This window comes from Equus caballus, chromosome 3 (genome assembly GCF_041296265.1).
Source record: "Equus caballus isolate H_3958 breed thoroughbred chromosome 3, TB-T2T, whole genome shotgun sequence".
NCBI classification, from domain to species: domain Eukaryota; kingdom Metazoa; phylum Chordata; class Mammalia; order Perissodactyla; family Equidae; genus Equus; species Equus caballus.
Window position 1 is genome coordinate 56453568 of NC_091686.1, and position 13933 is coordinate 56467500.

The 13933-nt window shown below is 45.1% G+C and overlaps 1 protein-coding gene across 7 annotated transcripts in view; it reads right to left on the minus strand.

The window, feature by feature from the left end:
• Window positions 1-13933, minus strand: part of AFF1 (ALF transcription elongation factor 1) — a 176584-nt gene that overhangs the window by 18201 nt on the left and 144450 nt on the right. For all 7 annotated transcript variants that reach the window (XR_011437499.1, XR_011437500.1, XM_023637755.2 and 4 more), the window contains 2 exons: window positions 13820-13933; window positions 6609-7568 (listed from right to left, as the gene is read on the minus strand). The exon at window positions 13820-13933 is cut by the window's right edge and continues 43 nt beyond it. Coding sequence is in view for 5 of the 7 variants with exons in the window: in XM_023637755.2 (XP_023493523.1) it covers window positions 6609-7568; window positions 13820-13933 (1074 nt within the window). In the remaining 2 variants the exon portion in view is untranslated. The remainder of the gene's footprint in view (window positions 1-6608; window positions 7569-13819) is intronic.

Below are 13933 nucleotides of genomic sequence, written 5' to 3' on the forward strand. Positions count from 1 at the left end.
AAAGATCCTTGTTTTTAATCTCTTGGTGTGCCCACAAGTGTGAATATTAAGAAGGGAAAATGTGGGTGGAGAAGAGAAATTACATCCAAGGGAAGCTGTATAGCTGCTGGTGGCCAGGTCTGCAGTCTGCACACTCCCACCCAGAGCCGCGCATCCAGGGGCACGGGGCACAGCAGCCCAAAGACACGGGACTTCAAAGACCCAGTGCAAAAAGGGAAATATAAGAATTCCTATATTGATTAAATGTTGATGTGGTAACACTTTACATCTACTAAATACAATTGTTAGTTATATTGGGTTTTTTTCCTTTTTACATTTTTTAATGTGGCTACAAAACTTAAACTTACGTATGTGGCCCACATTGTATTTCTACTCAACATCGTTGTTCTACACACTTTCTTAGAGGTGATCTGCCAATTGGACACTGAACTTCAATTAGCCAACGCAAAGAAGGAATTGTAAAATCTACAAGTTAGATAAGATAGAAACAGATCAGCTGCTCAGAAACAGAACCATTCATTACAAAAAGTATCTTGAGGACCTAAGGAGGAGACAACCCGTGACATCAACAAGCACATCCTAAAGGCTCGACTGAAACGCAGCAGGGAATTTCTCACAGCTGCTTCCCATCTTCCACACAGCACGGACGAGCAGCAGAGTCCTGGGGCACAATTCAAGGGAGATGACAGGCACTAGCACACGTCAGGAGAGGCCTGCTGGGGCTCTGCACAGCACACAGCCCTCCATTCAACAACTCGTCATGGAAACACCTGGGAGAGACTCAGTATTGGCAGAGGAAAAAGAATCAACTGGAGATGACTGGGTTAAAACAGAACCCTACTAAGGTGGGCGTCCTCATCACTAAACCTACTGTGCCCAAGAGGCTCTGCCACTATCGGCCCAGTGAATCCTCTGGAGCTTTAAAGGCCGCACAACTGGCCCAGCAAGCACTGCAGGAAGATGCAAAATTTATCTTTGGGAAAAGTCACAGAATTTCCTAAAATATCCAGACAGATATTACCTTGTATATGAAGTAGTTAGTAATACATTCTTTTAAAATGGAAGGTATTTCCAGGCAGTTAATGACACATAGGATAAGTCCCCAAAACAAGGTTACTTCCTAAAGAAAACACCAAACCCCACAGGTGGAATGAGAGTTAATTTTTGTTTGTATATCGTCACGCTGCTTAGGATGTGCTAGTTATGACTACATACCAAAGAGGCAGACCTTATAAACCACATAAGATTCATAGTGAGTCAATCCTCACGAACTGGTTATAACTCCAGCCTGTGCCAATTGGTGACTCAAGACAACAGCCAAAAAACAAGAAATCACCCAACACCAACTCCAACACCGGCGTTTAACAACTGCGTTGGCACTTACTGGAATCATATGCTTTTAAATAGACAGATAACAACTTAGGAGCTGGTAATATTCTGTAAGCTAGAAAGTAAGCCATTAAACCAAATAAAGCAAAAATCCCCTTCTGTGGATCGTGCTTGCTGGACCGAGTTCAAGCCTGTGGGCTGAGGCTAGCGTGTGTGTACGCTATGCCCTTGGAACCCTGTCATCTTCTGTCTGGAACAGTCGCAGAGGCTTCCCCAGAGCGGGCACTCAGTAAGCATGTGTCAACTGGCACGGAAACGAAGGTTAGCAGCTGAGGTCCCCGGAAGCAGGACAGCACTACAACTCTAACTGGACGGTTTCAGGAAAGGGCTCGGGAAAGTCCTGGGCGGCAGGAAACACAGACTTGAATTCCAAGACTGGAAAACAGGGGGCAAGCAGTTCTTGAGATTTTTCTGGGTCACGAAGCCATTTGAAAATGAGATGAGAGTGATGAACTCTCTCTTCAGGAGGAAAGAGGGCCTCCTCTACCCTGTGGCTTATCCACAGAGAACCCCCATTTCCGGGAATCCTGTCTAAGGTCCGAGATTCACAAGTTCCCTTTTCCCAGAAGGAGAAGTGTCTCAGTAGCGCCTGCGGCCACAACAGGAGAAAGCTGCTAGCGGACACCTGGTCCTAACCGACTTGTTTGCTTTTCTTAACCTGTTAGGTCAGGCAGCCTCGGATTATCTGCCAAATGCTGCTCCACCTACAGACTGGAGCAAAAGGGCGAGAATGCAGACCATAAAAGGAAGAAACGGACCGTGCTAGGCCAAGTCCTTTCTGGAAGAGACCGCCTCCAGGGCAGCCTGGTGCCCGCCCAGCACCTGGCTCACCAACATAGCGCCTACAGGCAGCAGGTGGAAATGAAGGCGGGTTTTTCAGAACTGACACTCATGTGGGGCCATAGAGTTTCTAACAGGTGTAGAGAGAGCATCTACCAGGAGCTGGGCTGTGATGGGGAGAACAAGCGGCATCGGAAAGGGAACCTCAAGTGGGGGGTGGTCAGTGGAGGGACTGAGCCAGGGCTGACAGTCTAACTGCCAGAGTCATTATGACCTTGTGCCTCTCTCCAAGAACTCCCCCAACAGATGCTTTTGTGTAAAAAAAAAAAAAAAAAAAAAAAGTGTGAAAAAGAAAGATCATTGGCCTGGGGGCAGTCAGCCTACCTGAACACCACACCCACTTTTGCTAAGCAGCCAAGGGATGTCAGCGCCTTTCGGGATCTCAGCTATAAAAGGAACAGCTGAACAAGCGAGCCGAAGGTCTCAGCACTCACATTCTATAGCTCTATCATCTTCTCCCACAGGGAGGCACATGAGCTCAGCAGCACAGGGGGCTAAGGAAAAGAGGAGAAGCAGCCTTTCAGGAAATTCAGGTACTTTCCTGGGATTTGTCTCTGCAGGAGGTTCAATGAGACAAGGACACAGCAGACACCAAGTCCAAGCCAGCACCAAGAACAAGGGCAGGGCTTACTGAGAAGACAGATTTTCCCCCCAGAGGAAGATTGGCCATAAGATAACATCTGTTGCCAATCTTCTTCCTTGTTTTCTTTCTCTCCCCACCCCCAAGCTCCAGTACACAGCTGTGTACAGTTTTAAGTTTTTCTGGTTCTTCTATGTGAGCCGCCACCACACCACAACTACCAACAGACCAGTGGTGTGGTTCCGTGCCTGGGCCGCCAAAGCAGAGCATGCCTGACTTAACCACTACACCATCAGGGCTGGCTCGAGAAAACAGATTATACTCACTGGGTAAGTACAACAGAATAGGAAAATTAATTGACTTCCCTTCTTCTTTTTGGTGAGGGAATACACAGGCATTAGAATGGCCTTAAAACAACCTTAGCTACCACATGCATATGCTTGCAGTACTCTTCTTAGGGTAACTGACAGGCATGAAGAAATTAGATGTAAAGTGGCTTTAGAAAATTATAACCGATAACTTTTCAAACCCTTGATTTTGAAGGATAATAACTGGGAACGTTGAACTGGAGAAACACCTCAAGAAAAGACAGTCAGACCTCGGATGGAAGGGAAGGGCTGAACCAAGCATCCTCGAGCAAGAACAAGGCACGCGTCCCACCCCATCTCATAACTTCCCTTCCCTATTCCTCAAGACACACGGAAATGATGGCACTGAAATTTGTTTGCAAAAGTGTCTAAGCTTCTTGGTCAGTAAAGCAATTATTCAGAGAAAGGAAAAGACTTGAATGAATGTGACCTCCCATTCTTGTCTAAATGACTGTTAAGACAGTCTAGCATTTTATTTAAAAGGTGATCTTTAAGGTGATTGAACTAAATGAGATATCTGTAAAGTGCCTACAACAATGCTTAGCTCACACATGGAACTCTATGATGTTTGCTGTGTTTTTAGAATATTCTCAATTGCACTGGCCTGATTGTATATTATATTGTGCTTCTCAACTTCAATTTTTCTTCTAAATCTGGACAATATAAGCTCGGTTTAAAAATCATACAAAAAATATAAATTGTATTTTAAATTCTAAACTGTAATCAGGTTCAAGAAATTGTGTAGTTTATGTAAGGAGCACAATGTGAGTTCATGCCTATCTACCCTCACAATTTTCTCTATTTCTCCTCAAAAACTGCCCCCTACCCACTCCTCTAAGGTAGTAAGAAACTATAGATCTATGGGTACATTGCTACAGGTGCCACATTTGACGGCTTCATCACAGCTCTTACCCACCATTAACTCTTTATGATAATCTCACACATTTAAGTCTAAAATGGCTTCAAGGGTCTGTGAACCTTCTGATAATCTTTAGTAATTTTGTGCCAGGAGAGAGACGGACCTCTAAATAAAAACACTAAATTCCACTAATGTGAAGGATCAGGCACATTCTTCAGCTGCTCTTCCTACAACCTCAGAGAGCTTTTTCTAGTGTACACACTTAAAATGAAGAAAGTGAACGAGTTTTCACTATCCAAATTTGGGGAAAAGCACCCAAGCCTAAAAAGATGACAGCCCTGCCTCTGCCGTGGGGCCCAGGCCCATGTGCTGGGCTGCCCACGGAGCAGCTGTGCTCATCAGAAGGGAACAACCATGATTCCCTGAGCAAATGAGTCAGGGTCCTGACAGGAGAGGGGAGAGAAGCCCGCTCTGAGCAGACAGGGATCTGAGAAGAATATGTTCAATATTGACAATACCTGGAATGCAGCAGGAAGTAAAACCAAATGACACATGATTCTCTGATCATGAAATAAGTATACCGGCAGCTGATTTTTATATTTATCCGGAAGCTTCTAAGTCATGTTTCTAACTAGTGACATACTTCAGGCAAGGAATTCCTGGTTGCCTAGACCCATGATGTCTAAACACATTACACTGGAGAAATTTCTCGATCCAAAGCACTAGCTTTTATCCCATCCTGGCCTGGTAGGAAGACTCTGCTCCAGTGGTTCCCAGCCCCCTACATATCAGGATTACCTGAGGATTTAGAGAACGCCAATGAGGGGATGGGGAGTGGGGGGTGGTACACATCCTGCCACCAGTACTAAGGGCTCCCCAGGTGACCGTAATGTGCAGCCAGGGTTTGGAACCACTGGTTCAGGCTCCAATCCTGTCAGTACCACAGCAGAGAAGCTGACTGTTGCCAAGGCAAGATCTCTCAGCTGCTTGCCAGAGCTTTAGAGCAAGCACACACTTGACTGAGATGAGGGGGTCATTATTTCTCCATCCTCTAAACAGAGAGATAAATGAGCTGCCCTAGTGGAGCGCAGCCAAGGCTGGGAATGGCTTTTAGAGGGCACAGTTCATGTACTCAACAGGGAGAGCTGACTTTCCCTTTTTGGAACTGCAAGCAATGCTTCGCACTGCAGAATGGATTGGGCTGAGAACCGTCTGGAGAAGCCTCCGATTTCTAACATTTCCACCTGGTTAGTGAGCATTCTAGAAGCTAGTACTTCTCCCCACTCCAGTTAATGCAGGAGGTTAGCAGTGGAGACTAGACAAGACGATGGTGGCTGGGGGATAGGGGATAAAAGATTTCCCAGGAAGAGGCAACTGCGTGGATTTTTGAAGTTTTCGGGGCACCTTTTCCCTAGCCAGGTCCATCACAATTTCTTCCATAAAGTTCTACATCTCTCTCTCTCTCTCACACTCACACACACACACACACCCCGTTTTAAAAGTTATTTGGTGTGAGAATATGCCCTCTTCTAGCAGAAACAGCACCACCAATTAGCTCTTGATCCCACCATAATTATGGTGGCAACACACACCGTTATGTCTCATTTGACAAGGTTCTGGAGAAAACAGTCGCCCTTCATATTCGGTAAAGTCATGTTATATTTTTAACCTAGTGGAGTAATCAGTCGAATCACAGACACGACAGCAGGCTTTGCGATCTTTTTGTCCTTGGTACTCTTAGCTCAACTTCCACCTGCGTAAAAGTTTTGCTGTGTAGTGAACAAGGGTGTTAAAGTTTTTATTCCTTCTCAGCAGGGCGGAGCTGGCCCTTCTTGTGCTTTTCACTCTGAATCCTGGGCAGGTTGGCTCGGGAATGCCACCGGGAAAAACTCACTCATCTTTCATCATCAATAAACAACAAAAAAATACATCAAGAGCTCAGTGATTCAGACGAAAGGAAGGAAGGAGACTCCAAGACAGTGTTATATCCAAGTAACCGAGTGCCTGAAATAATGTGAGGATTTTTTCATTCTTAACTACGTGCACTCCTTAAGTGAAACTTCCAAACACTGTGATAAAGAAAATGACAAATTTTCAATACTACATAATGTACCATACCCGCCTATATTACTCAAAAAGATGTCCTAACCATACTGTTAACAGCTCTGAAACTTCTTTTATAATTTTCTGCTTATTAGGAAAAGTCATTAATGGAGGTCACGAATTCTAAATCTGGTGGTTTCAAATTAACGCAGTGTTAGATGGTCACGTGTTGAAATGTGGATGTAGTATCAGCATTAAGATTATCCCCACAAAGGCTACATTATTCTAAAACAAGATACCCTCTTCAAGGCCAGCCTCATGTTTCTTCAAACTAGCAGGCCTGCTGAAGGCTCGGGCATCTGCTCCCGCCTGGCCACAGAGGCCCCAGGAGAGTAAGCCCGGTAGGGGGGGAACCCTCACCTCCCAACCTCACTGAGACAGCTCCGGGGGAGAATCAAGGGCCACAGGGCAGCCCCAGGCCGCGGCAGGGATATCCCAGACTGCAGAGGGCGGTGGGCCCTCAGCTCACCTTTCTCTTTTTGGCCAGCTTGCTCGAGTTGTCCGAGCTTCTCCTCTCGGCATCGAGCTTCTTCTCTGGCGGCGCCTGTCTGTCTTCTGGCTTCTTCGGGCGGCTCCCCTTCCCCGGCGGCGGCGGCACCCGAGAGAGGAGCTCCAGGGTGATCTTCACCACCAGGCTCTGCGGGGCAGGAGTGTCCCTGAGTGGGGAGAGCAGCCTGGTGTCCCGCAGAGGCACCGGGAGCTTGTCCTTGTCCTTCCGGCGCTCCTCCTGGACCACCACGGCGCGGCGACAGCCACTAGTCCTGCCGCCGCCGCGGGGGGGGCCCTGGCTCTGCGCCAGGGGCACGAGGGCAAAGTGCTCGGGGCTCCTGGCCTCCACGCGGTCCTTCGGGGGCTCGGGGCCCGACGGCGCCTTCGGGGGGCCCGCGGGGCCGCTCCTGTGCTTCCTCCGCTCGCCGGCGGCGGGCACCGCGGGCCTGGGCTCGGCGGGCTCGGGGGGCTCCCCGGCGTCGGCGGCGCGGGGCCGCCCTTTCGTCTTCACCCTGGGCTTGTCCTTGGCGGGCTGTTCGGCGGGGCCGCGCGGAGGGGCGCCCGGCTCGCTCTCCACCTGCAGGCCGGCCCGCGGCTCCGCCGGGCCGGAGGCCTTGCCCGCCTTTTTGGGTTGTTTGGTTCCAACAGTTTGCCTCTGCGGGGGCTCCTGGTGGGCAGGGGACTTCTGAGAGCTCCTCTTGCCCGCGTGGGGGCCTTCGGAAGGCACCCGGGGGGCTCTGCTGGAGCTCTTAGGGGGCGGATCTTTGGAGTCCGAGTGCTCGCGACCGGCGAGGCCGCCGCCCTCGCCGCCCTGGCCCTTACCGTCGAGGTGGCGCGGCGGGGGCTCTGTGCCCCCCGGGGCCTCTGGGGGCGCCGCGGGCTGGCTGACCTTGGTCAGCCAGTTGTCCAGCTGCCATTTGTTTGTTGTAGGAGGCTCGGGCTAAAAACAAGGAGAAAGAGACAAGTGTTAGCTGACCGATGATGATAAACCCTGCTTTTGTGTTAGTGACCCCATCCTACAGGACAGTCAGGGAGAGGCAATCATTCCACACTGAATTATTCAGGTCCTTTTTATCCTCCTCTAATTACAGGTCAGATTCTATAACAACTCGAAACAATCTTCCTTTTTTTGTGTGTTACAGGAATTTTGCTGGAGCAGATAGCGACTTATAATAGACCATTAGATGCCAACCACTGTAGACCACTGACAACTGCAGAGAAATCTTCATCAATATTTTGTTCTAATGGTAGTTACAGTATAATTTAAACAGAAGTGACAATTTTTTTGGTTTTTGTTTTTTTAAAGATTGACATCTGAGCTAACATCTGTTGCCAATCTTCCTTTTCTTCTTCTTCTCCTCCTCCCCAAAGCCCCCCGGTACATAGTTGTATATTCTGGTTGTGAGTGCCTCTAGTTGTGGCATGTGGGACGCAGCCTCAGCATGGCCTGATGAACAGTGCCATGTCCACGCCAGGATCCGAACCAGCGAAACCGCAAGAACTTAACCAGTCAGCCACAGGGCCAGCCCACAGAATTGACACATTTTGGCTTGTAAACTATTCTATCAGAAAATAATAGGGAGAAATTAATAAAAAGAATCCTTTCATCAAGGATTTTCAGAAGGTCACTAATGAATAAACTGTCTTAGAGATTACTATGGGTTTCAGGCTTTAACCTTTTTTTGACATACTTTTCCGCTGAAAATGAATTTCTTCAAGATGATTTCATTTATTTACTTAAAAACATTATAAACATTTATACATGATGAGGTTCTCTGCATATCACAGATACATACCGATTTTCAAATTTTACACCTTGGTAAAAAGAGTCAAGTGAGGTCACATTAGCCAAGCATTAATCCCACTTGAATTCTTTAAAAATCAAACATTAAATCTCTTGTTACAGGCAACCTCGTCTGAAATAGCAGCTATGTTTTAAGAACCAGAGCACACAATTAAGAGCAGTGAGATTATACTGATTATCTGTGCGAATAACTTGTCAAATAAACAGAAGTTCCTGACTTCTGTTATCTTAACTGTTTAAAGCTGTGTTGCTAACTGACTGGCTGCACGCCACCATCTGTCTCCAAGTAGGCTACTATATCTGATCAACAGAATGACAGCGATGGTTCCCTCTCCAAGTGCCACTATTATGTCTTGCACACAGTGGTACATGAGATATTTATTTGCGCATTCCTATGGGTGTATTACTATACCTATAGATTTCATGCCATATAGAAAAATATTAGTGTCTCATAGAGTAAGCTATGATTCTACTTTCTTAAAAGGCAGTATATCACTAGCGTGCTACATGCTTTTAAGATCCATTCTGACAGGTGGTTTGCACGAATGACTAAATCTTATACACGATGCACCAGGAAGTTAATTGAAAGATATTCCACATGGGATTTAACTGATTAGATTATGGGTAAGGAAATCACTCCAGTAGATGGATGTTTTACAGGGAAGATTGCTAATAATTTCCCCAAGTGGAATATCCCAAATAATTCAACTCTATAAAAACATGCAAACTTAGTACATGCAAGACACATGGATAGAACGTACAGGCTTTTTGGCCAGGAAAAGCTTAGGTAATAAAACGATCAGGTAGGCAGTTTGGGCTTAGTGAGATTGTAACAGAACAGAACTAAGAGGAACTTTAAGGAAGCAGGTAGGATCATACTTCAGCCAGAAAGAGAGCTGCAGAATTCAGTTTGTTCTGCTTACCCCATATTACACTTAAGAGAACATATCTCCTTTACAGGTCGCTTCACTTAGATCAACCCCATACCCAAGCTCTCATTCGAATTTCAAAGCAGGGAGGGAGGGAAGAAGGAAACCAGTCTTAGTGCAAGGCATTTTGTGAGAGGTAATCTAAACCTGTATTCAATGTTCTCAAGAGACAGGATGATTGTCACGGGTAGAGAAAAGATTAGCACGCAATACCTACTTGTCAAACATTATTTCCTGCAAAGACTTGAGGGCATGGTAATACTAGTGGTTAACTGATCGGGGACAAGGCATGTATCACTTGCCAACCACCTCAGGAACCAAACCCTTCAAAAAACCCTTTCCTGAGAAAGGTATGGATACCACTCACCAGGGCCGTGTTTACAACTGACCTTCCATCACTGACATGCTCCATACAAGAGTATGTACGCAGGATCCAAAAAGGAAAGTCATTCCTGGTATAAAGAACATCTATATCCCCCACCCCCCGGCCCCAAACAGGGCAGTATAAGATACATTCAGTAGTCCCTAAAGGAATGCCCTGGTTACAGAAATAAAACACATTTTCTTCCACTGCGGTCCTAAAACTGTACAGAAGGGAGGTGCACGGCCCCATTGCAGGGTGTTGAGTTGTGTGCCCAGGCCAGGGGAGAGGGCAAGGGCAATCCTTCTTGTATACCCACCGTAAAGACATAAAATGGATAAAATTCTTTTAAGGTCAGATATTATTTGGGTGTTGGGATGGGGGCAACTTTTACATAAAAGGTTGCTTAAAAAGAGACTTTAGAATGAGTTGTAAGAGTGTAGGTGCTGCAGGGGATCAAGGTTTGGACTTTCATTTCTTCCTCTGCCTTCCCTCTGCCCCGCCCCCAGCCTCCCAGTGCTGGTGCAAACCAAACACTGCACATTGCAAGTGAAAAAATGATTAATTTTCATTACGTGTTTTAATAAAGGTTCGACCAAATGTCCCTTTAAGCCTTTCCTAACTTCTCAAATTGGTAAAAGTTCATGTATTTTAAAATCAATTATGATTTTGAATAAAAAGTTTTGAGTTATGCATCACATATGCCTACTTTTTTAGTAAAACATCATAGTTGTGAAAGATGAGTCCAAAAAGAAATTAAAAGAAAAAAAGAAGAAAGGAGAGAAGTAGCATGGTGTAGTAGGAAAAAAAGGCCTCTGAGTTAAATGGCTTTGGGTTTGAATATCAGGGCTGCTCTTTCCTTCCAGGCGAAAAGAAAGCTACTGCAAGGGTTCAGAACAGGCCTGCCCGAGATGTCCACTTTGGCACGTGGGGTATTTTGAGCTTAAGGCAATTTTGAGCTTAAGACCCTGCAGGCTCAAGATACAATTTTACCTGTCCCTTAAAGAATTTAAATTGGAGGCTTTGTCCATAATAAGAGTTTTTACCAGAAATACATTTTTATGGCCTGTGTGTGTGGCAGGGCAAACCTCTAATTACTGAACCTCTGCTCTTCTTAATGTCCTGTCAATTACCCTCCTCCCCTCTGAAGCCTCAGGCTCCTATGTCATTCTTTAGCTCAAGGTGGCATATATACCTCATTTTACCTTTTTATCTCTGACTCTCTCACGTGTATGGGGCTCCTGTACATAGCAATTAAATTTGTTTTTCTCCTGTTAATCTGTCTCATGTCAATTTAATTCTTTGAGCAGCCAGAAGAACCTAGAAGGGTAAAGGAAACTTTCCTCCTCCCCCACGGTTGGCATAGCCAGCAGGATAAACTTGCCTGGCTGGACTCTGCTCCCTCCGAGGCCGCTGCAGCTGAGAGATCCTGGGACATGTGACAAGCACTGGCAGAAGCTAAGAGTTCTTGCCCCCCCAGGCTCCCAGATCTCTGCCTGCTGCCGCGTCTACTGGGAGGGAGGGTGGTAAGCTATTTAATTCTTGGACCAGCCAGAGGGACCTAGAACAGTAGAGAAAAACTTCTTCCTCTCTCACGCTACCAACCGTCTAGGGTTGATGGAAGGTTAAATTAAATAATTTATGAAAAAGCACCAAAAGCCTAACAGGCAGTCAACCAAGGAAGTTTACTACCAAAGAATTGGCCAATGAATACATTAGAAAACTAAGCAAATTCCTGAATAACTGAGAATAGAATCATGTTTTTCTGAACTTCACTTAAGCAGTAAAAAGGTGATGTGTCTCCCATGTTTTGAAAAACTGAGATTCACATTTGGATCCACACTATAAAGCAGACACTGAAAGCGGCTTTTCCCCAAGTTTACCACCAGCCCATTGGCATGCATATAACTTTTCAGATCTCGTAAGATCACTGGACTACTTCATCAGATGAATTCAAAATGGAGCCATAAAGAGCAAATTTCTCAGCATTAAAAATCTAACAAAGAAAAGGGTGAGAAAATTAAAATGGCCTATTACAGAATTGATGTTACTCTCAACACACACAGGAAATTTATAATAACACAAGTATTTTATTTTATTTTATTTATTTTTAAATGTTTTCCATGTCTAATGTTTTTTTTTATTTTTATTTTTTTAAAGATTTTTTTTTTTATTTTTCCTTTTTCTCCCAAAGCCCCCTGGTACATAGTTGTGTATTTCTAGTTGTGGGTCACTCTAGTTGTGGCATGTGGGACGCCGCCTCAGCATGGCCTGATGAACGGTGCCATGTCTGCACCCAGGATTCGAACTGGCGAAACCCTGGGCTGCCCAAGCAGAGCACTCGAACTTAACCACTCGGCCACGGGGCCAGCCCCAGTATTTATTTTAAAAGTAAAGAAAAGTAGTTAAACACCTTGGGGAAAGTTAAAGGTTTAAAATATAGGAAAAGATAAAATATTTCTGGGGAAGTCAAGCCTCAGTACATGACATACAAACCACACCCAAGTCTAGATTTGCACATCAACACAAATGTACAAATATAAGCCTATTTAGTAAGCCGATTTAAAAAAATTAAGTAGGATGGGAACATTTTTCATCTAAGAGTCTCTAAATCTATTACAGTAACCTCTTGAGCAACAAGATATAACTGTTTCATTAATATAAACAGCAGATTAAATTTTTCTTTGAAGTTTCAATTATCCAGCCAAATCTGTGCTAAGTTTTATTTGAACTGAATTTTAATATTTAATTGAATTATCTTCCTTGTATCAGTAACCAAACAAGCATGCAGATTTTTCTTATTGAATAAGGCGAGACATAAAGCAAAGATCTTAGTAACACTAACAGTGAATAATCACACAACTTGTCTGCAGAGCATACTCAATATCCTTTTCCCTGAGGCACAGAAAAATTATTTCAACAGCAATTAGCATCAGACAAGGAAAGAGAGCCCCCAGAAACACACAGAGTAGTTTCTAAAATCTGAAAGGCACTACAAGTGCAGTTAATGCGACCCATGTTTATTCACTCCAAAAAATACTTATTGAGCACTTAGTCTGGGCAAGACATAAATTCAGATCTAATAGAAAAAATGGCAGGTATTTTCTCAGCCTCCCTTGCCCTCAGCCTTGGCTCTTAAGTCTCACTGCATGATCTCCAGATGGATTCAGTTAATGTTCTAGTACAACGGCCTTGCCTTCTAAACAGCAGGGACAAACACTGAAAAGTTTAATGCTTTCTTAATCAGAAAGCATCCTTTCTGGGGATTCCCATCTGAAATATGCAGAATAATTTTCTCTATACAAGCTGGTCCAGTTCAACAAAAGTGCCTTCCCTTTTCACTAAGAATCCTTCCCCAGCATAATTTTTACATTGCTACTCCAAGTTTTGAGGGCACCTGGCAACCTTGTTAGTTGTTACTAAATCTCGTGTTCAACACTCCAGTAAATAGCATAAATCCTCTAGGTAAATTTAGTGCTTGGGATTTTCAGTCTCATCTATTTATCTTTGCACTATCTCCCAAGGGTGGTGACAGGCAAACACAATTATCCCTGTTTTACATGGGGCAGAGGGAGCAAGAAACAGCTCCGGCAAAACCATTTCACCTTCAATTTAATGCATGGCTTTTAGTGATTCAAAAATAGCACCTCTGATGACTTATTTCTAGTTCACGTTCCTGCCCTTTGCTAAATCAGGCTCTCTCCTTCTGATTTCCTTAATTCATGCATTCCTGAAATTTCAAAAAAATTCTCATTAATATTAAAACAGCAGTCTACTAACAACGAGTTTTCCTTTTCAAAGAAGGGAAAAGAAAATGGTGTGCAAACATTCTTAATGAGCTGCTCTTCCAAATAAAACTAGCGACAACAAAGAAGAACCTATCGTTTTAAACAGGAGAGAGAAGACATCTCTCCCAAATGTCCACTGCCGAATGTTTGGTAAGGAAGAAGTAAACAGAAACAGCTGGCTCCACACAGCGGAGGAGCGGGGAGGCACTGACTGCTCCACAGGCACAGCCACGCAGCCCCACGGTCGGTGCTGGCCCAGCGCAGACTCAGCCCCGCGGCCAGGACTGCCTCCCGAAGGGGACACAGTACCTCAGGAGCCGGAGCTTCTAGGGGCTCGTTCTCTTCGCTGTCACTTGAGCTGCTCTCGCTCTCCGAGTCCGAGGAGCTGTCTGAGTCACTGGTGCTCTCTGACTCCGCACTACT